Source organism: Mytilus galloprovincialis, chromosome 7, assembly GCF_965363235.1.
Source record: "Mytilus galloprovincialis chromosome 7, xbMytGall1.hap1.1, whole genome shotgun sequence".
NCBI classification, from domain to species: domain Eukaryota; kingdom Metazoa; phylum Mollusca; class Bivalvia; order Mytilida; family Mytilidae; genus Mytilus; species Mytilus galloprovincialis.
In genome coordinates this window covers 37,054,309-37,079,268 of record NC_134844.1, presented here as the reverse complement: position 1 = coordinate 37,079,268, position 24,960 = coordinate 37,054,309, and the positions used below count along the sequence as shown (strand labels likewise).

The 24,960-nt window shown below is 32.5% G+C and overlaps 1 protein-coding gene and 1 long non-coding RNA gene across 7 annotated transcripts in view; one reads left to right on the top strand and one right to left on the bottom strand.

Annotated features, from left to right (window-relative positions):
* LOC143082896 (uncharacterized) overlaps positions 1-10,244 on the top strand; it is a 39,077-nt gene extending 28,833 nt beyond the window's left edge. The window contains exon 4 of the long non-coding RNA XR_012980499.1: positions 9,345-10,244. This is a non-coding gene — a long non-coding RNA (uncharacterized LOC143082896). The remainder of the gene's footprint in view (positions 1-9,344) is intronic.
* LOC143082894 (transcription factor ETV6-like) overlaps positions 1-11,654 on the bottom strand; it is a 77,442-nt gene extending 65,788 nt beyond the window's left edge. For 4 of the 6 annotated variants that reach the window (XM_076258883.1, XM_076258884.1, XM_076258890.1 and 1 more), the window contains exons 1-2: positions 11,566-11,654; positions 6,927-6,991 (exon numbers count right to left, since the gene is read on the bottom strand). In XM_076258883.1, the coding sequence (XP_076114998.1) occupies positions 6,927-6,947 (21 nt within the window). In that variant the 5' untranslated portion in view covers positions 6,948-6,991; positions 11,566-11,654. The remainder of the gene's footprint in view (positions 1-6,926; positions 6,992-11,565) is intronic. The other 2 variants (XM_076258887.1, XM_076258888.1) reach the window with 2 other exon arrangements.
* Between the last annotated feature and the right edge of the window lie 13,306 nt (positions 11,655-24,960).

Genomic DNA, 24,960 nt, shown 5'->3' with positions numbered 1-24,960 from the left:
TTCGAATTGTAGAATATGTTATTTTGAAGGGCTTATAAAAAAGCACAGCGTTAATACTACTTCAATTGGGTTTTTTTTTATATAAAATAAATCTATTTAATGATTGAATTGGGCATATATGATTCCTGTAACATAATGTATTAATCAACATGTATTAAACGAGACCCTGATAATTTGATACCATACTTCTTTTCTGCATTCTAATGCATCAAGCTTAAATTTGAGAACCATATATGTAAAGATGAATGTTTTCAAACAAATGTAATGGTTTAATTTACAATGGTTACTATCTATTTCGTATATCAAAACCAATATAATTTGTTTATGTGTCATACAAGTTTGAAAAAAGGTAAAGCGGAGATGTTAAATTTAACACAGTTTCAACGCATATATAATATATTGGTTGATTCTTGTTTGTGTAAGGTCCAGTGGTGTTTCTTTTGCATATTCAGGACGGGGAAAATGATATATTGATCCAATAGGTAAGTTCTACTATTTTTGGTCGATCAGGATGATGGTCGATCATTTCGACTGCCACTGATAAATTGGGATAATGTGGATAGGTGCGGAAAACTTTGACAAATGACCACATACAGACCACTCAAATGTGTGACAATCATTTTTTTTAACGTTTTGGGAGCGCAGAACTATCTAAACGAGGCATGACTTTTCGGAATTCTCTGAACTAAACACCCCACAAAGTCTTCTAAAGACACCACTTCCATAAAGGTGTTACAGCCGATCGAAATAAGGGCAATTGGAAACTATTCCTATGCTCCAATCAGTTCCTTAAATATAGAGTACATTGAAATACTAGTATGTGGCCTGAATATTTCGACTTGATACAATCGAACATGCATAAACATGTATCTGTTTTTCAAATATCAGAGAGAAAAGCATATCAGTAGAGATTTTCTTCTCGGGTTATTATCTTATAAAGTTAACCCTCTTATCTTTATTAGAAAGAGATATCTGCTCCTGATTTTAACTGATTGCATTAGAAAAGTTATATATGTCCATCTGCTTAATATTTCGTTTCGATACAAAAGTTAGCAATAGTTTAAACATATTTTATTGTCCAAAATGAAAAATGGATGAGAAATTTAGCAATTGGAACTCTTCTTCTCAAAACTAACAGAAATCGTTATAAATTTTAATGAAATACTCCTCTCAATCTATATGTACGGATTTTGGTGATAACCATGGAAGGACAATATTTCACACCAAATACCATTCAATTATCATGCAATACCAAAAACATTGGGATAGCTATCAAAATTTCAGGCATGATGATTATTTAGTGAATTTTCAGAATACAGTTCAAAAAGCCGTATAACCACCATCGTTATTTTAGAACCGGATTTTAAGGGGGTAAATACCTTTTCGTATTAAGAATTATAAAAAGAAATATATAAATGATTAATCTACGTTTAATTCAACGGGAATTGCCCTTTTTAAATAGGCAGATGAACTTTAAAGTAGTATGAAAACATACCAAATGTCGGTCAACGAAAACGTGATTGATACCATTATTTCGATAAAAGGGCTTAAATAGAAGAACAATCGATTTCATATATATTTGATAGTGTGCATACGAAGATACAGTGCAATACAGCAATATGAATTGAATATTTTTACTGGTTTACGACAACACGAATCGCCAAAACAGTTCAATATGCTTGGTAAACCATCACATCTAAACCATAAAGTTAATATGTACAAAAAAACTTAAGATGACCTTCCTTCGGGATGTGCTTTTCTGGTACAAACAACGCGAACTATATGGAAAAGGTAATCCTTTTGTTAATTTATTGTAAATTAAAAAAAAAAAATACTGTATAAATGTCCTGCGTCCAAGTCTTTAGTTACCATATCAGGAACGATTAAACCCAATCCTTTGAAAGCCAAGGATGTATAAACACGTAGAAACGTTAGGAGCTATGTGTTAAAAAATATCCTGTATCGAGCACGAGTCAAAATATGACGGTTATTTTCCGCTTTTTCCGTTGATGTATGGAGTTTTGTTTTGTCATTTTTTATGGACCTTTTGTTTTGCTTTGCATTTGCGTTTTTTTTTTTTTTTTGTATTTGTAGACTTTTGTGTGAAAGAGCCCGAACCATAGTTTTTTCGTTTTTTTGTTTGTGCGTTTTCATGAAGAAAAAAATATGTTATAAATCATGTCAGTACAGATATGTTTGACTATTATACATACTAGTATCTAATGCATAGCTTAAAACTTGAAATGCTATCTGTCGATAAATTCGACAGGTCCTATATCAACTGATATTTTGCACAATGTAAAGCTTTTCTTAGACTGATTATGACGTTTCCAAAATTCTTTTGACGTGTATTTGTTGATATTTAATTTGAGAATAGATGTGCTGTTCTGATTATCGATTCGATGATTGACTACGATTTCTTTCAGTAATTAGCAGTAGGTGTAGTATTTGTTGACTATTGTTTGTTTAAGTCTGTAGTTTCGCGTGTAGTATTTGTAGACAGTTGTATGCATCAGTTAAGATTTCTGTGTAGTTTACATGGACTTCGCATAGCTTCAACGTGAACGTAGTTGTAAACCATAATTCCAGACAAAGAGTCAGGAAGACAAATTATGAAGGGCATTATTACAGGCATATTGTCAGAAAGACAAATCCTGAAGGTCATTATTACAGGCATATTGTCAGGAAGACAAATCCTGAAGGTCATGATTACAGGCAAATTGTCAGGAAGACAAATCAAGAAGGTCATTATTACAGGCATATTGTCAGGGACAAATCCTGAAGGTCATTATTACAGGCAAATTGTCAGGAAGACAAATCCTGAAGGTCATTATTACAGACAAATAGTCAGGAAGACAAAAATCTGAAGGTCATTATTACAGCCAAATAGTCAGGAAGACAAATCCTGAAGGTCATTATTACAGACAAAAAGTCAAGAAGACAAATCCTGTAGATTAATAGAATGAAATTCAAAACAGTGTGGCTGTGGCCATTGATTGACACATAAAATTCATCCATTGACTGGGACAATTTAGGTGAACGTTTGTATGTAACGACCACTGATCACTATGTACTTTTTAAAGACACTTAAACTATGGGGTTACCAAAGGTTCTCAACACCTCAATAAAGTAATTCGAAAAAATTAATTAGAAATAACACGATGTTTTGCTTTATACCAATTATATAAATCAAAACATAAAGGTTATTCCTGATTATTTTTTCGAATTACTTTATAATTAAAGGCGTTAAGAAACCTTTGGTGACCCCACAGTTTAAATGTCTATCGTAGGTACGTCGTGAACAGTGGTCGTTATAGACAAACGTTCACGTAAATTGTCCCAGTCAATGGATGAATTTAATGTGTCAATCAATGGCCACAGCCACACTGTTTTGAATTTCATACTATATCAAATAAATGCTAAAGGTCATTATAACAAAAAATTCGAAAGATGACAAACCCGTTAGGGTAATTTTTACAGACAAATAGAAAGATGTGTAAATTAGTAAGATCATCATTACAGTTCAAAAGAACAAATTTCTTTGTCGTATGTAAATCTCTTGAAAGCCTGGTCGAAGATTGGATTAAGGTTTGATAATATTTTTATTCGCAAAACCCCTATGAAATTGAAAAACTAACAATAATTAGATAGCATGTTTGTGACCTTGGACAGTCAATGATCAGATAAAACAGATTAAATATTAATAGTATTGACAGAAGATCTTAACAGTTTACCAGAATATCACAGACTCCACATATTGCTTAATAAGCTTGTATGAGTAAACAAATCAAATAGACACATAAAAAAGGTAGACAGGGATGAATGGCGGGAAATTTAGACTGCCACTTAATAGATCACCTTAGCTGTATTTGGGAAAACTTTTAGGAATTTTGGTTCTCAATGCTTTTCAACTTCGTACTTTATTTGGCCTTTTTAACTTTTTTGGATTCGAGCGTCACTGATGAGTCTTTTGTAGACGAGACGCGCGTCTGGCGTATATGATAAATTTAGTCCTGGTATATATGATGAGTTTATTTACAACCACTGGGTCGATGCCACTGCTGGTGGAGATTTATTTCCCCGAGGGTATCACAAGCCCAGTAGTCAGCACTTTTTGTGCTGACATAAATTGTCATTGATTTGGTTATATTTATAAATTTACTGTTTACAAATTTTTGAATTTTTTGAAATACTAAGGCTTTTTTACCTCAGGCATAGATCACCTTAGCTGTATTTGGCAAAACTTTTAGGAATTTTGGTTCTCAATGCTCTTCAACTTCGTACTTTATTTGGCCTTTTAAACTTTTTTGGATTCGAGCGTCCCTAATGAGTCTTTTGTAGACGAAACGCGCGTCTGGCGTGTATGCTAAATTTAGTCCTGGTATCTATGATGAGTTTATTTAAAGAAGAGGAGAAGAGAGTATGTTGTATTTTGCGTTGGAACAGGCCAACAACGTACTCCTTGATAGAGTTATTTCACATGCAGAGAGTATTTTACCTACACGAGACATCGGGTAACTCATTCCTATTTTCACTGGACGTGTATGCGTATTTATACATCCAACAAAGCCAAATAGACGTCCTCATTGGCATGGGCATAATAACAGTATGCAAAAACTCCTGATGACTCATATAACACAAGTGTATATATTCACTGTATGAATATCAAACAGCTTATTGTCAAAATTGTCACAGTAATCATTCCAAAAAAGTGGTAATTTTAAAGCTGAAGTGTTAATTTCCAGGTGTTATATGCAATAACTCTGCTGATGGCTGAATAGTAAACCGTTATAGGGGTTTCGAAAACTGCCCGATTGCCAGCCTGTACATTGTTTAAATACAGTTTAATCCGTTTAGAAATTATAGCTTTTATTCTAAAACTAAAACTAATGTGTTAGATTGTTTAAAAAAATAGAAAAATATGGATTAATCGGGTCAATATCTCTTTAAGAGAAATTGATACTTTTATGATCTACCAAGGAAAAATAGTAATATTAAATTCATAAGTAACTGGATACAGCTAATTCTAATGACACGTGAATTAGTGTCTGCTATTTCCTTCATATATTTTGTTTATGAATAATATAAATATTTCATAATTGTCGTGTATACAAGTGTTTTTCTAATCGTGCGATCAACTCTCTTTCTCATTCTAACGATATTTCCTTTTAAAAAACGATAAATAATTAACTATCAAAATATTTTACCTATACAAATTTTTATTAAAATAAATCAATACAACTTAAAGGAAAAACTATCGTGTAAAGAGGATCTCTTCTTTTGTCTTTTCGAAGGAAATGAATCAGATTATTCGGAAATACAAATCAAAAGGACGCACAGTGGAGGCGGAAACGTTATACTTCAAACTGTATCGATCTTTTTCGTATAAAGTGTCGTTTTCATGACAGAAAATATGTCTGATTAATTATAGATCAGCCATATCATATTTTATCATTTGGTACTGATGGTGACACAAAACATTTAGTTATAAAAATACTTGAATTCAATATTAAAACAATCTATATTTATATACATGCTGATAGAATTTAAAAATATTTCCTGGATATTAACCCACTTATATGATGATATATCCTTCACTTTATCTTAACATGGTTTCTAATTGAATTAGAAACAAAATTTTCGTTTATAATACATTCATTGAGTTAAGTACTTCGTTAAAAATGAAAGACTGGCACAGAAAATTCAATTCGAAAATTCCATGCCATTATTTATTGGAAAAGAGTTTGTCTAGTTCTTTTAAGATTCAAAATAATTGAAAACTATATCGGGAAGACCTTTCACCCTCGGGTATCATTGGTCAGCACATTCAGTTATTGCAACTCACGTCGTCTTTTTTGAGGCTCATTCATAGAGAAAGCAATTTTAACTGGGGTTTTCATTGAAACATCAGGTATTATTGGGTAGTACGGCGACTCCAGCTGTTTCTGAGCGATATATTTAAAACCGTTTTACCAAGGCTACGGGTAACAAGAAAGATATCAAGTTCAATATCGACGTTTTTCACTATTGCTTTTCACGAGTTTTTGACTTCTTGATTTATTTTGGAAATGGTATGTTATATCTTTTTGGTACAATAACTTAAAACCAGTAGCTGAAAATATATATACATTTCCAAATGCTATTGCTGATGGCAAAGCGGCGATCAATTGACGATTTCCACATTTGCCGTTCAGTGGTTGTAATCTGGTCATGATTGAGAAATGGCAGTTCATGAAGTTTCTGTTCAATAAATTGAGAACCATTTAGTCAATGATTTTCAAATTTCAATATGACAACATGGAGGCCGTTTTGATTTTTCCTTTTCTGGAGTTATGGCACTTGATTGCTTTTTTATATATAAACATCTTGTAACGTGTTAAATTATGTTATATTATGAATTGGTTCCCATTATCTTTAGTGTACACCTGCGGTTACCTGAGTACTCAAATGGTTAAAAATGAATAAGAAATTTTATTTTGTGAATATTCCCAGATTATGTCAGTGACAAGCATCGCGCCCATTTTTAAAATTTAAATTGGGGTAAACATAATTTACAGCTTTCAGCATTTTTGTTTTTGAGGTAACGACCTGAGTGGATATTAAATGATACCCATATATTGTCATGTATATTTGCAGGCGGTTTTGTTGAGTAAATAGCATAAAACGGATTTTACAATTGGCAATTCATTTGAAAAAAAAATTGGTAAGAAATGAACCTTCATTCATGATAAGTAAATATTTGCGATGGATAAGTGATTGATTCAATATCCTTGTAGCCTCAACTTCAGTTCTAATAATAGTTAACATATGCACGGATATATATTATTTTCAAAAATCTTTTTTGTTAATGCAATGATTTTATCATTCAATAAATACAAAGATGATTTATAAAATATATATGAATTTATGTATTAAAATTTAATTACCTTCATTAAGCAGTCCACCATGCAGCTGACATGAATTGCTACTTCCGATTACTTCCGAGAAAGACCTATTGATACAAACAGGGAAATTAGTTTTAACAGCTTCCTTTTCATCAAAGCATTTGTTTTATCGATTTAATAATGTATTATTATTTTACTGAAATATAATCTGATCATAAAAAAAACTATAAAAGGTAAATTCTCAATGTAATGTGATACTTGCATGAAGGGACACAATTGACATTTTTTTATTCGCGGCTATTTGTAGATATTTTTAAATGACGTTGCAGGTGGAATATAAAGGGTAATTAAAAACCAATTGTTCAGAGAACCATTGATGGTCTTTCCACCAGTAATGATTTTTTTTATATGAAAATATTAAAATTTGGTTTTAAATGTCAATTTCAACGTCAAATGACAACTTATTGTACGCTGATTCCAAAAATATAAGGTTTCTATACAATAAGATATAAATAAAGGAGATAATTTTTTACTTCCGGTTCAAAATATGTTACTTCCGGTACTGTCTTATAGTTTACTTGACGCTGATTCCAAAAATATATGGTTTTACATACTTTTACAATAATTTATTACAAAAATTGGCTACTTCCGGTTTACAAAAGGTCACTTCCGGTTAGCTTTTTCAACGTCATACTGCTTGCAACCTAATGCAAAAAGTCTAATAGCTTTAACATGAATACATATGAGGTAAAAGCAAAGGTCAAAATCTAGAACGTTAAATTAACATATGACCTTGAGCTCAATTTCAAGGTCATGAACCAAGGACCTCAATTCAAAAGACTCTAGGTCTTTACTTTATATTGTTAATGAGTTATATTACCATACGACTGATATTAGATATAAAAAGGGGAAAAACTCGCAGCAAATGTTTACGTACCCTTTCGACTAAAATTTACGTGTAATTACCTGTCGCGACTATCAATTATGTGAAAATATTTTGTCGATATCTTATAAGATTTCTGAAAATAAGAGATAACAAGCCAAAATCAAAAATTTAATCATGACCTTGACCTTTGACCTTGACCTCATTTTCATTTTTTTGGACCAAGGACCTCAAATCAAAAGACCCTAAGCCTCTAACACTTATGGTTTTCTAGTTAAAAATGCATATCACTTATATCAAATATAAAAGGGGAAATAACTCTCATATGGAGTCTCCGGATAGCTTCGGTCGAAATAAATCAAATTATCCTGAGGATGTAACGAGCAATTTGATAAAATAAATTTGTCGGTTTCTTATACGGTTGCGAATATTAAGTGATCACAAGAAAAACAGTGTTCAGGGAGATAACTCTTACATTGAAAAGATTTTGGTTACGCGGTGTCAGTTACAAAAGCGTAATAACTGTTCGATATCATATACCATATGTCTAAGCGACATCTTGCAAAACAAAAAAATTGCGAAGGAAAAAAAAGTTGGCGGAAGAAAAAAAATAATAATAATAATCAGAAGAAAACCAATAGGTCTTTCCACGGAAAAGTGGAAAGACCTAATTACGAATTAATAATTTGGCTCAAACCAGTTATTTGCTGAAAATATATCCAGTTTATATTTACTTTCCTTCCAGTTCCAATCGTTAAGGCGGGTTTTCCCTTCTGTTTTGAAGGACATGTAAATATAAACGTGTAGATAATAATAATAACCTTTATTCCGAGAATAAATTGGTTCATTTGATATAAGTATGAACGTTTTATTCTAGAGACTGCTCACTTATTATTTGAAGAAAAAACACAGACCTCTCTAATTTCAATTTATACGTGTACGTATCCAAATACCTCATTGGAATTGTACCGTTCATCCGACATAAATATTTCAAAACTAGCATGGTGCACTGAAAGGTCATACACCAGATAATGGCCTTTTTCGAACAGAATTCAAGGGGAAGTAAGCTGAATTTTTCGATCACATCTGATCACAAGAGAGGGAATATTCTATTTACAAGTACTGCTGCAAATTAAATTATACCATACATTGTAACAATTTACAAACAACACATTTATCTCTCCTTCACCGCCCTCGTTTCATTAAAAAAAGAAGCTTAAACCCAGTTTATAAAGAAACAAAAAAAGTGCAAAAACATTCAAAAGTGAACGTAATGTCCTTCCTTTTCGGTTTCCTGAAAAAAAAGGAATATTTATTTATCCACTAATGTCTATTTCAGAGTTTAACAATTCTTTTCGGTCTGTAAATCTCTGATTTTATTCAAACTAATTATGTCAAGTCTAATTGGAGCATGTATTGGAAACACCTACATGTTTATTCTGAATCTGATATGATTTAGATGGTGGTATTTAAAGGCTTGCATTGTATCATTATTCATAAAGCTAACAAGTATAATAATAGGTCACTAATCATTTTATTTGAGATTTTTAAACATACCGATTTACATCTAATTACAGGTAAAAACTGTAAAATCGATAGCGGAAATTAAGGCAACAGTAGTATAGCGCTGTTTGAAATTCATAAATCGAAAAATGGACGGTCGGATTATAAATGTAAGGTCACTAGAGCTTCTCAAGAAGAAAGACACCAATTTCGCTGTGCAGAGTGAAAAAAAAATACACAGATATCGAGCTGGAATAAGGACGTCCTATACGATACCCAGTGTTGGAATAGTGTATGCTTGAATCACTCTTTGATAGGTGGTTCGAATGATCCAATGCAAGGCTTATTTTGCCTTTCCTCCTCAACGAATCCTGTTTTTCAAGCTGAAATTGAAAGTCGCATTTCATCACATTCGAACCACTCTAAACTTCACCTAATTCATGTGGTTTGTTCAATTTCCACAGTCCTGTATATGCATGACATGTGTGTCACTGACTTAAGGCAAGCAACAGAAAAAAAAACATTCGAGGGGAAATATAAAAAAAATAATTATAGTTCCAAAGAATACATTGTATTGTGTTCTAAAATCACAGTATAAGAAAGTTTGACCGTATATATAAGATGTAAACCAGAGGTATCAAAGATTGATGTGATGCATCTTTCTATCTTTGATTGCACTAATAAGGAAACCACCAATAATTCAGTGCAAGAACATAGAATAATACAGCTTTGACTAGCGAATAAAAACGCATAAATATGATATAAGTCTTGTCGTAAAGCGAGTTGTTGTACATAATTTACATGCAATGAATTGAGACAAAACGATTTATTGTAATCCATAATAATTGCACTTAAACCCTTAAATGGCGTGCAAACTAAGTGGAAACCTAGTGGTCCCCATTGAATGCTGATATTTGTATACAGATGATGTGAATCCTTGTTACATTAAACACAGTAAATACTTATTATAGTCACATGGAATCTGTCATTTATAACAATAGCTGCATTCACAAAAATACCGGAATTTTAGCGTTTAACCAAATTGAATGTTAGGGCAATTTCATAAAGCAGACTCATTCATTGGAACATGACGAGGGTTATTCGGGTCTCAGCTGGACCTAAAACTTTATAGCCGTTTTTGGCAATTCGTAAGGGTCACAAAACAGTTCTTTTAAATATATAATAGTGTTTGAATAATGATAAAAAGTATGCTAACTTTTCACTTTACATAAGATGTATTTTAACCCTTAAATAAACCTTTTGTTCTCTTTTTTTTGGGGGGGGGGCGAAACTGTTAAACACAGATGTTTATTCCAAAGGAAGTCTTAGACCCTTGAATATACCTAACACTGTTTAAAATGCTTGGTAGTTTTTAGTTTTTTTTCCCCTGGTATGTATTCATCTTGAACTTATGCAAAGACCCTAAACTACGATAGATACGAAGTATTCTATTTTCTTACTAGATTTCTTTGGTGTGTCGTAGATCCGCTTTATTGGTCAAATATCTTGAGGAGATCTCGGATGATGAGGAGTGGATTATTTATGGGAACAGCTGATGTGATAATTTTCAAGTAACATGGAAGGAATAATAAACTCATCATAGATACCAGGATTAAAATTACAAGTATATTATGTTTACCCGGAATAGCTTCCCGTTGCGTGTCCACTTCCGGAAACCCTTTGGTTGAACTTGACCTTCACGATTTAGCCGGTGCCCTTAGAACAGTTTGTACCACATTTGAAGTATCAAGCATTCAGATGTACCTCTCTCTCAATAGTTGTCTTTAACGACAACCTCGCATTTTAGTTCAAAAATATTTTTTACAATACCATGTGATTATAAATTGATCAACCGAATTATTTTTAAAAAGACGATGCAATTAATTACTTTTAGTATGATACATTACGTGTATTGCTGTTGTATGAATGTTTATAGAATATAAACATGACCAGCTGATTTAAATAATTTTTGTTAAGAATTGTTTATCAGAGGGCTTTCCAAGAAAAACTATAACTACAAAAATAGATCAGAGTCATTTAATTAAGTGTTAACAAGTAAGTGCTTTTAGATATCTATATTTATAGTACATGCTATAACCTAAACAGTGTTTCAGTATTAATGACAGCAATATAAAATGACATGAAAAAAAAGAATATAACCTTCCAGCAAACACGCAATTATAGACGGAAGCAAATATTTGTTTTATGTTTGTAGTATGATTTGTTGACTTTCAAGTTAAGATATTGTATCAAGATACAAAAGGGATTATTTATACCTAATAAAAGATTGCCTACCTTAAACATACTGAAGTATAAATAAATCACACCCTTAAACTTCCTGGAAATTGTGACTTATGATTTTTAACTATACAAAAGTATGTAGGTACAAAAGTACTGTATAAAATTTAAAAGGACTTTGATCAGATATAAAAATACTTAAAGCCTCGGTCACACCTTATCGGATAGCACGAACGGACGCCTAACGGATGAAAATAAAAATTGTCCGTTGACAAAATTGTTATCCTTTGGGAGTCCGTTGATGTACTGACCGAATAAAACGGACGTGTAACGGATGCATAACGGACACACACCGGATATGCAACGTACGAGAAACGGACAAGTACCGGAGAGAACGGATGTCGAACGTACATCCAACGGACGAGTACCGCATAAAACGGACACCTACAGAAGCGTACCGGATAAAACAGATGAACAAGATATACGGAAAAGTCAAAGGCTACAATAATAATACATGTAAATCGCATAAATATACAAAATGTTTCTGTGTAACTGGTTTTGGTTTGTTCTTCAAAATTCCGACAAAAGGGCAGTGTCTGGCCTGAATAAGAACTGATTGATTGTGAAGACGTGCCTACACTCTAAGATCGATTATGAATAATAAGAATTCATAAACCGTAAGAAATCTAACATACCAATAATTGGCATTTCTGACGCGAAATTTTCAATTAGCATTTATCCGTTTCAGATCCGTTCATCATCCGTTTTATCCGTTATACGTCTGGTAGAAGTCCGTTTCTCATCCGTTTTATCCGTTAAACATCCGGTAGAAGTCCGTTGGTGAATTTATCTTCCAGACCTCCAACGGATGTATAACGGACACGTAACGGATACAAAACGGAAACGAAACGGACGAGTACCGTACAAAACGGACGCCTAACGGACGTTCAACGGACACTTTATCCGTTGGACGTTCCGTTCAAAGTTTTGAACATGCTCAAAATTTTCCACCGGACAGAACGGACGTCAACGGATAAAACGTACGCTTAACGGACATGCAACGGATATGGACGGACGTCTAACGGACATGAACGGATTGAATAAAAGTTATCCGTTAGGCGTCCGTTCGAGCTATCCGGTAATGTGTGACCGAGGCTTAATATAATATAGTATAGACTCGAGCCGTCCTTTCATTATAAGTCGGTTCATAATCAAGACCTATTGTACACATCAAGTTGAAGAGTTTGTTTGTTTTTATTTATTATTATGAGTATTTGTATTCGAGCGTCACTGATGAGTCTGTTATAGACGAAACGCGCGTCTAGCGTATATACAAAATTTAGTCCTGGTATCTATGATGAGTTTATTTATAGCATACGTATAAAAATGAAAAAAAAAAAAAATACTGAACTCCTGAGAAAAATTCAAAATAGAAAGTCCCTTATCAAATAGCAAAATTAAAAGCTCAAAAACATCAAACACATTAATGTATTATTGATGCAGTGACTTTCTTATGCTTTCGATGCTTATTCGTTTTTTTTATTTTACCCTTAGGGTCTAGAAAACATAAACGGATTATTGAAGAAAGCAAATGAAGGCAACAGAAGTATACCACTGTTCGAAAGTCATAATTCGATGGAGAGAAATCAAATCCGTGTTACAAACTAAAACCGAGGGAAACATTAACTATAAGTAGAAAACAATGAAACAACAGAAACACCGAAGTGCAACAAAAATTAAAAACAATGCAATACACACTTAAACTAACTAGATAAAAACTGCCATTTTCCTGATTTGTTTCACGACAATTTAAGAAAAAAATGATGGCAAAGCTCGTTATTTTAGCTTAAAATATTGGAACCATTAATCTGGCGTATATACAAAATTTAGTCCTGGTATCTATGATGAGTTTATTGGAACATCTACAGTAAATGAACGCCGATGACCATATTATTCCCGTTAAGTAATTGAAAGCTATAAGGTTTTAGATGTGTTTATTTTCAATTTTGTTTATTTGTTATTTCTGCAAAAATAGTCAAAAGTACAAACTTTGTTGCATATTTCATTTTAAAATAAAACACCGAAACAAACTGAAAATGTGCAGGGTTCTGAATCAGTAAATAATACAAACTATTTTGATGACGCATATTTTCAATAAATTAAAACAAATAAGTGTCTTTACTGAAAGTAAAAGAAAATATACACATTGTATATCGAGTGACATTGATATGACCAATAAGTAATTAGTAACGTTTATAAATATATAAATTCTTGCAAAAACACAGAGATGCATATCAATTTATAATAAAAAATTGTTGTGATAAAACCGAGTAGATTTTTATTGCAACGAATTCGATTTTGAGAAGGAACGTTTAAATGATCTGAATCGATGTTTTAATATGCAACTAGACCATGTGGAATCAGGGATTCAGACAACTAGACCATGTGGAATCATGGATTCAGACAACTAGACCATGTGGAATCAGTCAGACAACTAGACCATGTGGAATCATGGATTCAGACAACTAGACCATGTGGAATCAGTCAGACAACTAGACCATGTGGAATCAGTCAGACAACTAGACCATGTGGAATCAGGGATTCAGACAACTAGACCATGTGGAATCAGGGATTCAGACAACAACTAAGACGAGTTTTTCAAAGAATCTAGCATGTAATATGCAATTATAGAAATTTTTAACATGTAGCTACGAAATTTATATATGCCTCAGATAAAACTCAAAATATTTACTGTAGACCAATAACGATAACTATTACTGACGTCTATCTGATTTTTTTTTTTTATCAAAAGTAAATAACAATATTTGGCCCAAAAATTATGGCATTCCAACATTATTAATTTCGCTTTTTCATTGCATGGTCTGTCACAAATAAAAAAAAAACCAAGGAATTATTTAAATCTGGACTACTTTTGAATTTTGTAACATTCCAAAGAAATGAAGGAAGAAAACTAACCAAATTTAACGGAAAAGGTAACCCATACAAGGAGTATTAGTTTGCCAATACTACAATATCAGTAAAATCAACCTTAACTATGCGCACCCACGGCTAACCCTCTTTAATTTGGCTAGTTTAAGTATAAATTTCTGATTAAAAAAATCCTTGTTTAAACATCAGTTAAAGATGAGCTACAAGTTTACTTTGGTAGTGCTTCAATTAATCTTTGATATATCAAATCATAAAATGTAATTCAATGAGGACGAGTTGGCCTCTATCGATTTTGAAAGAAAAGAATATAACTTATCGTTCAATATTTGCTATATATTAAAATTTGTATAATTTAAAATTAACTTCAGCAGTTTCAAGTGTTTTTCATGATAATTTCTCACAATTTTGATAGGTCTTAGATGCATATGACTTATTAAATTTGACTCACAAGATAAGGACAAATTTGCTTGTCTTTCGCAATTATCTTTCAACGATCAGAGGAAAGAATGAGTCGTGGCAAGACATTTTTTGTCAAACTTAATTGAAATATGATCCAATGTTTTATTATGAAAGAGCTATTGTTTTGGAAAACAAATATTAATTTTCAGAATATTTTGAATAATTGACGTCACTTTGATGTCATACAGGAGCTCAAAATTTCATTATTCTGTTAAAATGACTTTTTATAACAGTAGAATATATAAACGGAAATTAATTATACTAAGTCCGTTGACTACCCAATATTTGTTACACAATATGGGTTAAAAATTAGTGATCTACGCACCATGTCAAAAGTTACTTTTACTATAAACAAAACAAAATTATACATTATTATTATATTTTTTGGGAATCAAAGTCACTTTTACAATTGGTAAATCATGTTTTGCAGATTTCAAGTCATGTTAAATTTCTTAATTATTTATCCTATCAAATTTGAAAAGTGGACATAATTACAAATACCATACATGTATAGCTTTGTACCAACTTAATATTTGGACAAATATATTCCATGTATTCCGTTGGTCCTTGCTCAGTCTTTACAAGTTTTGAAAGTTGTGTTTTTAAATTGACTTTTTTTTCGTCACTTTTCTTATTTTGCCAAGGGGTTGTCAGCCTTTTTGTGGCTCTTATCCTACTGGATGCTTCTAAAAAATCTCATTTCTATTAAACACTTTTTTTTTTCATTTTGATATTTGTTCACCGAAAGTTATGAGACCTTACTAGTAGAAATAAATGGGCTTGCATAGAACGTGTATTGGACGCGAAATTTATTCTGCAATTAAAAGGAATGGAGATTTAAAAGTACAGAGACAGATATTGTTAGTATGTTTCATTCAACGTTGAATTTGTTATGTAAGTTTAACAAGGCGTAGTTTACATTGCATTATATACTTATTATGTTGTTTATCCAAGGACAGTTGCATAAATGTTCACACAAGGCCAGTTACATAACAAAGACATATGTTGGTTCTTGACTTTTAGTTACATAGACAATGATTTGTCTGTTTATACACCTCCATTAAGATATCACTTGCATTTAAAGAGGCAGTAGGTTTGAGGTGAAAACTAAAAAGCATGGTTGAATGCTGTAATTTATGCACATCAATGAAAAATGATTTTCATAAATTTTATGAACGTAATTTAAAGCAAAACCCCAAATTCTAATTGTCACCTTTTAGACGAGATCTCATTAATAATGCAAACATATGTAACACGTCACGAGCAATGACCTGTAGATCTTCTTGAAGCACATGTTTACCAATATATATATTTACTTTAATTCACTTCAATGTTTGATTTGCATGCATTTTGTATGCATGAGACGCTACGTGGATGATGACTTGTAATCGCCAATTAGTAGATAAACTCAATTAAGTTTTGTATTTACGTCAGACGCGCGTTTCGTGTACAAAAGACTCATCAGTGACGCTTGCATCCAAAAAAGTTTAAAAAGCCTAATAAAATACGAAGTTGAAGAGCATGAATTGTGATAAGGACATCTATTAATAGTCGATGAAGAACAACAGGGGTAATTGATGTTATAGAACTTTTTGCAATTTCCCGCTAAAAATTAACGCTGGTTTAATATATGCAATATTTTTGTAATGCTGTTGGGCATATTCTTGTGATTTTTGTTATTTAGTATTGTATTGTTTTTAACTACATTTTTGTTGTTTAAATTATTTACCAAGTCTTTTAAAACATCTTTCACATTCAAATGCTGCTATCCAGCTATGGAATAGGACAGATGTAAAACAATGATTTATAATTCCTGTGCAATATTGTCAAACGATGAATATAAAAACATACAAGCAACAAATTGTACATGGATTTGCCCATTGTGTGATGAAAAAAATCTTTCAACATCCTACTCAAGTACGTCACCGGGCATAGCAATCAACAATACCGTTAATACTGTTGCAAACAACAAAGAGCCACTTAGTAGTTCAAAATGTACTTCAGTTAAAAGCAGACACATTTATACCAGTAACTTCAGAAGTGGTTTCCATTAACATCAACGGCGGTTTAGCGACCACAACATTGTCATTGGATCTCTTAAGATGCAAAATTCAAAAAAGAAAAAAAATAAGACCAGAAAGGACCTTCTTCTATTACTCAAAGGGAAACTACGATCAGTTGAGAGAATGCACAAGGGACTTCACCAGAGACAGATACTGTTAATATAGTCATCAGCAGAAATGTAGAAGAAAACTGAAACACGATAAAATAATTTATTCTATGAATCACCAAAATTAATGTTATAACTAAAACATCAAAAGAAAAAATGCCATGGATAAATAATAAAATAAAGGCCATAATAAAACGAGAAAAAAGAACACACGCCAACTATGAAAAAGCAACAGCGTTAGAATAAACGAAAATGTCAAGAATTAAGACGCACAATTAACATTACATTTGAAACAGTCTATAACAACTACGTCAACAACAACAACAATAAACAGGATTCTAAACTATTATGGAAATTAATGAACGACAAGAAGGCAGACGAACGTGGAATACCAACACTTTGTTAAACACTCAAGTTAGTTATATCGCCGATCAAACCAACAAAAAGCGAAGGAACTGAATAAACAGTTTACAAGCGTTCATATCAAGACTGAATGTGAATCCATTTTAGGAACTTTGGTCTTGCCCTTCAACTTCGTATTTTATTTGGCCTTTTTAACATTTTTGGATTCGAGCGTCACTGGTGAGTCTTTTGTAGACGAAACGCGCGTTTGGCGTAAATACTAAATGTAATCCTGGTATCTATGATGAGTTTGTTTCCAAACCAAACTCTTCATTAAGAGAAAATGAGGAACATCCCAGTAACAACCAAATTTAAAAACAATGATATATCGAAAGCAATGCATGGGTTCTGATGGCATTCACCCCCAAAGTACTGAAAGAATTGGCACCCAATATATTAGAGGTAATGGTTCACTTTTCTTAACAATCCATCAACACAGGAACCCCCAGATGCATTGACAAGTGCTAATATATGCTCGTTATTAAACAAGAACGACAGAACCAAGTAATTACAGACAAGTATCTCTCACATATTTTACATGCAAACTGCATGAACACGTCATTTGCTCGAACCTTGAACATCATTTTGAAGTTTACAACGTAATAATAGCTGTCAACACACATTTAGAAGAACACACAGCTGTTAAACCCAACCGGTTAGTGTGATACACGACTGAGCATGCCATTGATAACAGACAACAAACTGATACATTTATTCTAGATTGAAAAAAAAAACATAACATTTGACACAGTACCACACGAGTTATTAAAAGTAAACTTCACAAATATGATGTGCCAGAAAACATCTTGATTTGGATAAATGCTTTCCTATCTATACGATATCAGTGCGTGGTAGTGAATGGGATTAAGTCCAAAACACCAACAGCACTATTACATGTATCTCGAGAAAGGTTATCGGTCCGATCCTATTTCTAGTTCATATCAACGACATAGCTGGAAATGTAACATCGGATAAAAGGTTGTTCGCAGACGACTGTCTATGCTTCACATTTTTTTTTAGAAAATGAAGATGATTAAGGAAATACAGTCGATAACCTATATTGCCGAAGCCCACAAAGATGTTGTCAACGAGAAAATTCATAGCTTTGATCATTTAATGCATTTCTTGTTTTCTCCTTTGTATTTTCCTTTTCTTGCAAATACATGGGTATCTTCTTGCATATACAAACAAATAGTACATCTAATATTATATGGCATTTTAAAAGTTGTCAGAAAAAAACACCAAAATAAATATTAATGATTCCACTTTATCGCAAAGTTAATTGTATTTCCATATATGACTAATGTTGTATTAAAAAAACAAAAATGTACAAATTACAAGAATGAAGACAATTATTTTCTTTAACAAACACATTTTTGGAATAAATTAATGTCCACGTCGTGTGCAAGAGATGATGTTATTAAAGTATACGTAACTACATGACATTTAAGGGTTATTAAGCTACGATTTTGACGATAAAAGATTAAATTATTAAACTAGTTTTGTCTTGGCTTCAAACATATATCAAATCGGAATTTTTAATAACTTTTCGTTATGAACAATGACTAGTTCAATCTCATCATAATAAACATCGCTGGTAAATTATTGACTTGCAAAACAATAATTCGCCCTCTTTTAATTAATATTCATGCACATTTGAATTAGAACTCAGGTGGATATGATTGCGCATTTGCTCGGCAAATTCAGATACTGAAAAGGGGTTCAGCTGAAAAAATGCTCCTTAGGTCAAACAGGAAAGTTGATTTCAAAGACCAGCAAATACTCATTCTTTTACAGGTTACAGGTAAAACGATGAAGTACATTCTGTTCTTTTTATCTTTGAAATGAAATCAAAACAGAAAAGACGTCAATATATTATTATACTTGCTAATTATATACATTTATATATTTATGTTTTATCTATTTATATCTAGACCGGGGTTACATGTCAATCTGTGATCTTCGACGGTCATGTCGATGGTTATTTAGATGGCGTCCTATAATTTGGAGTTATGAATCAATTTGGTGGACATGAACTTGGCAGCAGGTGTCTTTTTTAAATATGCATTATCAAATTTTTAAAAAAACGTATACATTTTTAAACAAAGGTAAAATCCAGTCAGTGCTATAGAAATTTCTGACACTTGATGTCTACATCTTTTGCAAATTAAGTCAAAGACATGTTTTGCAATGGTAAAACCTCAAAACAATTTGAATAACAAAGTGATTAAACTGAAATTCAGCCATCGGTAGAGAAACCGTAGCGGATGCAAAATGCAAAAGTCTATGTTTTCTATATGTGAAACTTCAAATATCATTACAACTATAACATAAGGTGCTAAATCTCATTTTCATTTAAGAATTATTCTTACTCAAAATAGTTGGCTAGGGTATACAGATATGGTTTCCTTGGCTTTTGGTAATGACAAGTATTAGATAACATGATATATTTATCAGTTGAACATACTATAAATAAACTCAACATAAATACTAGGAATAAAATTTTGTTTTTTCGCCAGACGCGCGTTTCGTCAACAAAAGACTCACTAGTGACGTTCGAAAAAAAAGTTACAAAGGAAAAATAAAGTACAAAGTTGAAGACCATTGAGGACCACAAATTCCTAAAAGTTTTTTGCGAAATACAGCTAAGATGATGATGTAAAGAAGCCTTATATTAGTATTTAAAAATTTGAAGTTTTGTAATCAGTTAATTTATAATCAAGTGACTGTGCGTACTCTTAGATCGATGTTTTTGTTTTTATTACTATCATAAATTAGACAGTTATTTTTCTCTTTCTCATATTGTTTCCCATTTTATGATCCTCATATCATCATATTCTTTATGGGTGTTTTCTCGGTGTTAAGGTCGTACGTTGACGGGGAGTTTTTTTCATCATCGTCCTTCAATTTTGGTGTAAATTGGATTTTCCTCATGTTTCACTAAATTTCCTATTTTTTTCCAGTCACGTAAAATGGGCTCTGTCTGTACTTGCAGGATGTATAACAACGCAATCACGACATTGCTTGAAATGCCTCATAATTTTTTTAAATCTAAAATTCGTTAACCTTTCAATTGGCTGAAAATATCAATTTTCTGATGTCCCTCATATTCTAATTAATAAAACATAATGTGATGTTTTACCCGTCTATCGCTTGTGACGAATTCGCGGAAGCAAAACTAGGTGTGATGAGGGTGGTAATGGTTATTTTCGTGCAACGTTTTCGGCCTTTTTATTTCACGTGTTCTCGTGTTTTGACGTTTTATTTCTTGTTTTTTCGTGTTTGGTTCAACGTGCGTGTTTCGTGTTTCCCCTTATTTATTTTCCGTGTTTTGTGTCGGTACTCTTAATTTCTCGTGCTTGTCCCGCATTTGATTAAAAAGTAAACCAGGACTAAATTCAAAGACAGTCCGGAGATTGTATTAAATTATGTGTTTCCGGGATATTGATTGCTATCAAATTACTAAGAATTACTATGAATATATATATATATATATCTTAAAATTATTTTTTTTTAGATCAGATGCAACTAGAGGACGCTAAGAGTTGACCACAGGGTCTTCATGTAAATTAATAATGACTGCATGATCTCCAAAAACGGCCAAGTAATAACTTCTAGTACTCTTTCCTTAATATTTATGACTTTATTTCTCGTGCTTCGTTTTTCCCAATTTTTATTTTCCGTGTAACGTTTTTGCGATTTTTATTTTACGTTTTTCCGTTTTCGTAGTCCCTCCCCCTTTACCACCCTCTGCGATCTTACTGGTATCAGAAATTATTAATCCACGATAATGTTAGTTTAAGTGGAACCACTAATGGTATATAATATCTTTAAAAAACGGACTTAAAATTTGTACACCAGAACCGTATGATAATGATATAAAGCTTGCAGTTGTATAATCAATCGCACATATCATGTCCCTGGATATTTTGGTTTCTAACCCTCAGTAATGGTCTATTGACTTTGTAAATTTTGGATATTTTAGCATTCGTATTTCAGTAAACTATCAAAATAAAGCCCAGCCGAGTCATATCTCTGTGTCAACAGTTGTGTTGTGTTCTAATTAATCTTAAATCATGTGATTGTTTTGCGTTGGTTCAATTAATTATAAATCATGTGATATATTTTTCTCTTTGTTTAATACTTCACTGTTTATAACATTCATACCCTATTAATTTACTTGAATTACTAGTCGCTAGTACACGTAAACTCTGTTAGTTCCGAGCAACGACAAATACGGACTAAGAATAAAAGATGTTGATATACTTTTATCAGACAGCAACCCAGCGATGAATGATTAATTGATTGTAGTTGGCTAAGTTTCTAGCAATATGCAAGTTCATTAAACATTAATTCATTAGGGAGGTTCTGTAAAGTCGATTGGCCGCAGGAAGTGATATTGTAAAAGAATTGTCCACCGCATACGGGCCTTCTAAAAGTGCAAGGGTTTTCTTTCCATGTAGGGAGCATGACATCCTACCTTCACAAGCTTCAGATTTAAGTCCATATTCCGACCGGACGTGGATACAAAATTTTACCTCGCAAACAGCCCTGTTTTAATGCTTAGTTGAAGGACTGCATGAATTACCGTTTACTTATAACGCTATTCAGCCATTACGGTTTCAACCTTAAGAAACAAATAGCTAAAAGACATCGGCTGGTCAACCTAGTTTTTTACAACCCAATATGTTAAGTTCTGAATCGCTCAGTTTAATACGTTGTAGATACTTTAAACGAGACAATCACAGATCTGATTTCAGCACTGAATATATATAACAAAAGAAAACCACTGACGAGGTTCAAGACTTTGGACGGACACTTGCAAAGATTTGCCGGAATGAAAATAGCATAAGTAAAACCTGGCCAATTACCCCCGATTTTAAATAGACACGTTGAAGATGGTGCTTCGTGTAATAAATGTACCAGCTTCTCGGCTTGTGAAATAACATCTTGCTTTCCGAAGGTATCAAAAAGAAGATGTGGTATGATTGCCTATCAGACAACTCTCCACAAGAGACCAAAATGACACTGAATTTAACAACTATAGGAGACCGTTCGACCTTAAAAAAATAGCAAAGGTCATACTACATAGGGCAAAAGGCCCAGAAATGACAATGTAAAACAATTCAAACGAGAAAACTAACGGCCTTATTTATATAAAATATTTTTTAACGAAAAACAAATATGTAAACACATAAACGAACAACAACCACTGAATTACAGGCTCCTGATTTGGGACAGGCACATACATACATAATGTGGCGGGGTTAAACATGATAGCGGGATCCCAACCCTCCCCTAATCTGGGACTATGGTATAACAGTACAACATAAGAACGAACTATAAAAATCAGTTGAAAAAGGCTTAACTCATCAGATGGACAAAAATACAAGTGGACGTAGCCTGGTACTTGTACATCCCAACAACAAAAAGACATTTGTGTCAACTATTAGACAATGTCCAAATATAGATTAATTGCGTACAATGGGAAGCAACTCTCGTTGTACCTAATTGATACCACCGTGTACTAGATTTGCCGACCCTTGTTACGTCGTCCGGTGCTTAGTTAGCATGTGGTTTAAGCAAAGAACGTGTTCCAGCCACATTTTATTATGTATTTTATTATATTTTTTTTCTTCATAATATAATTTATATTTAATATTACCCAGATTGGGTTAAGGTGCTCCATATTGACACTTTGTTCATTGTTGCTCATTAATACCATAAAAAATTATAGGTTTGTTTGCCCAAACCCTACCTACCCAGAAAAAGCTGCCTACTCAAATTCTGTTATTGTCCTGATTTGTTTTTTTTTTTAATCAGATAGGCATGAAGACTAATAAACATCCGATACGTAAATTTCTTTAAAAAAAAAAAAAAAAAAAAGAAAATGCCTACCTACCCACTGTCTCAACCTTGGGTAGGGTTTGGGCAAACCAAAATATTTTTAATTGTGGCCTGATATCATGTTTGGTATAACTGTATATTATTGCATTATAATGAATAAAGCACCTTTCGCCAAACACTATTAGTTGTCATTTTTTAACTATATTTATGGAAAAGAAATAGGATGGTTTAAATAATTTGTGACTATTTATTTGTCCGTACGTTCGTTCTTAAGCATTTAGTGTCTTGGGTTTCACATGGCCAAAACATGAATTTTGTCTAATATACAAACTTCGTAGAAATTATATACGCAACTCCTTGACTCTCGAATTCAATGATTTTTTAAAGAACCCTTCTTACTTAAATCCACTGGGCACCTTCAATGCTTATTTTTGAGATGTTTGGTAAATGAGGTTTTCAATAGAAAAGCATGGACTCTTATCTTACTAACAGGGAAAAAGAGTACAAGTTTCACGGTGAGCTCAAATCACCGTTATAAAACGAAGGAACGGTGTTAAAATGTTTCCCGTCGAATTGAAAAACATTTTATCTATCCAAGGGCAATATCTCCAAATATTTTTTTTTCTATTTTAGACCTTTCCTTCATAGATATCCTACATAAACGTATCCATGCGACCGCTAACAATGTTATTTTCTATATGATTTTTTTCTTTCTAAGGGGCAGTACTCCTGTAAGAATAGTTGATGGGCACTGATTTTCAAACTTGACCAAGAAAGAACTGAATAATATATATGTCAGCAGGGTTAAAGAACATCAGTTGGTCGACCTGTTAGTCAAATGCGTTTTGTTTAAATATTCTTTTTCAATTTTTTGGTCTTTTGAAAAATGTTGTTTGTGCTGTTTTTAGACCCTTCTACAACGAAATTTGTTTTACATGCACACGTATAAAAATTGCGGGTTTTATCCAACGCAATCATAGGTGTGAACGTAGTTTTCAATTTCAACTCGTTTCTATTTTTTCGTTTGGGCTTGTATCATATTTTCCTTCCGGTTTATATGATCCGTTCATCCTATATTGACTCTTAAAATTCAAGAGTCTATCTGAAAATGAGGGTACTTTTTCTAAAAATGAGGGTACTTTTTATATGGCCTTCCAAATACCGTTTCGATCCCTAACATCACTGAAGAGACATTCATTGTCGAAATCCGGATCTGGTGTACTAAAAAAATATTGACACCGTATGTTTGTGGCATAACATCGTGGCCACAAGTTAAATCTTTTTTTCTGTTTAGTATTAAATTTATATTAAGATCCATTTTGTTACATCTTGTGATCAATTTTATTTGGCAATCGCCAATGGCAGTCAACAGGGTTAAAGAACATTAGTTGATCGACCTGTTAGTCAAATACGTTTGTTTAAATAAACTTTTTCACTTTTTTGGTCTTTTGGAAAATGTTGTTTGTGCTGTTTTTAGACCCTTCTACAACGAAATTTGTTTTACATGCACACGTATAAAAATTGCGGTTTTTATCCAAACGCAATCATAGGTTTGAACGTAGTTATCCTATAAGAAATATAGACACTTACAATGAAATATCCCATAGAGTATTTCTTTACATGGG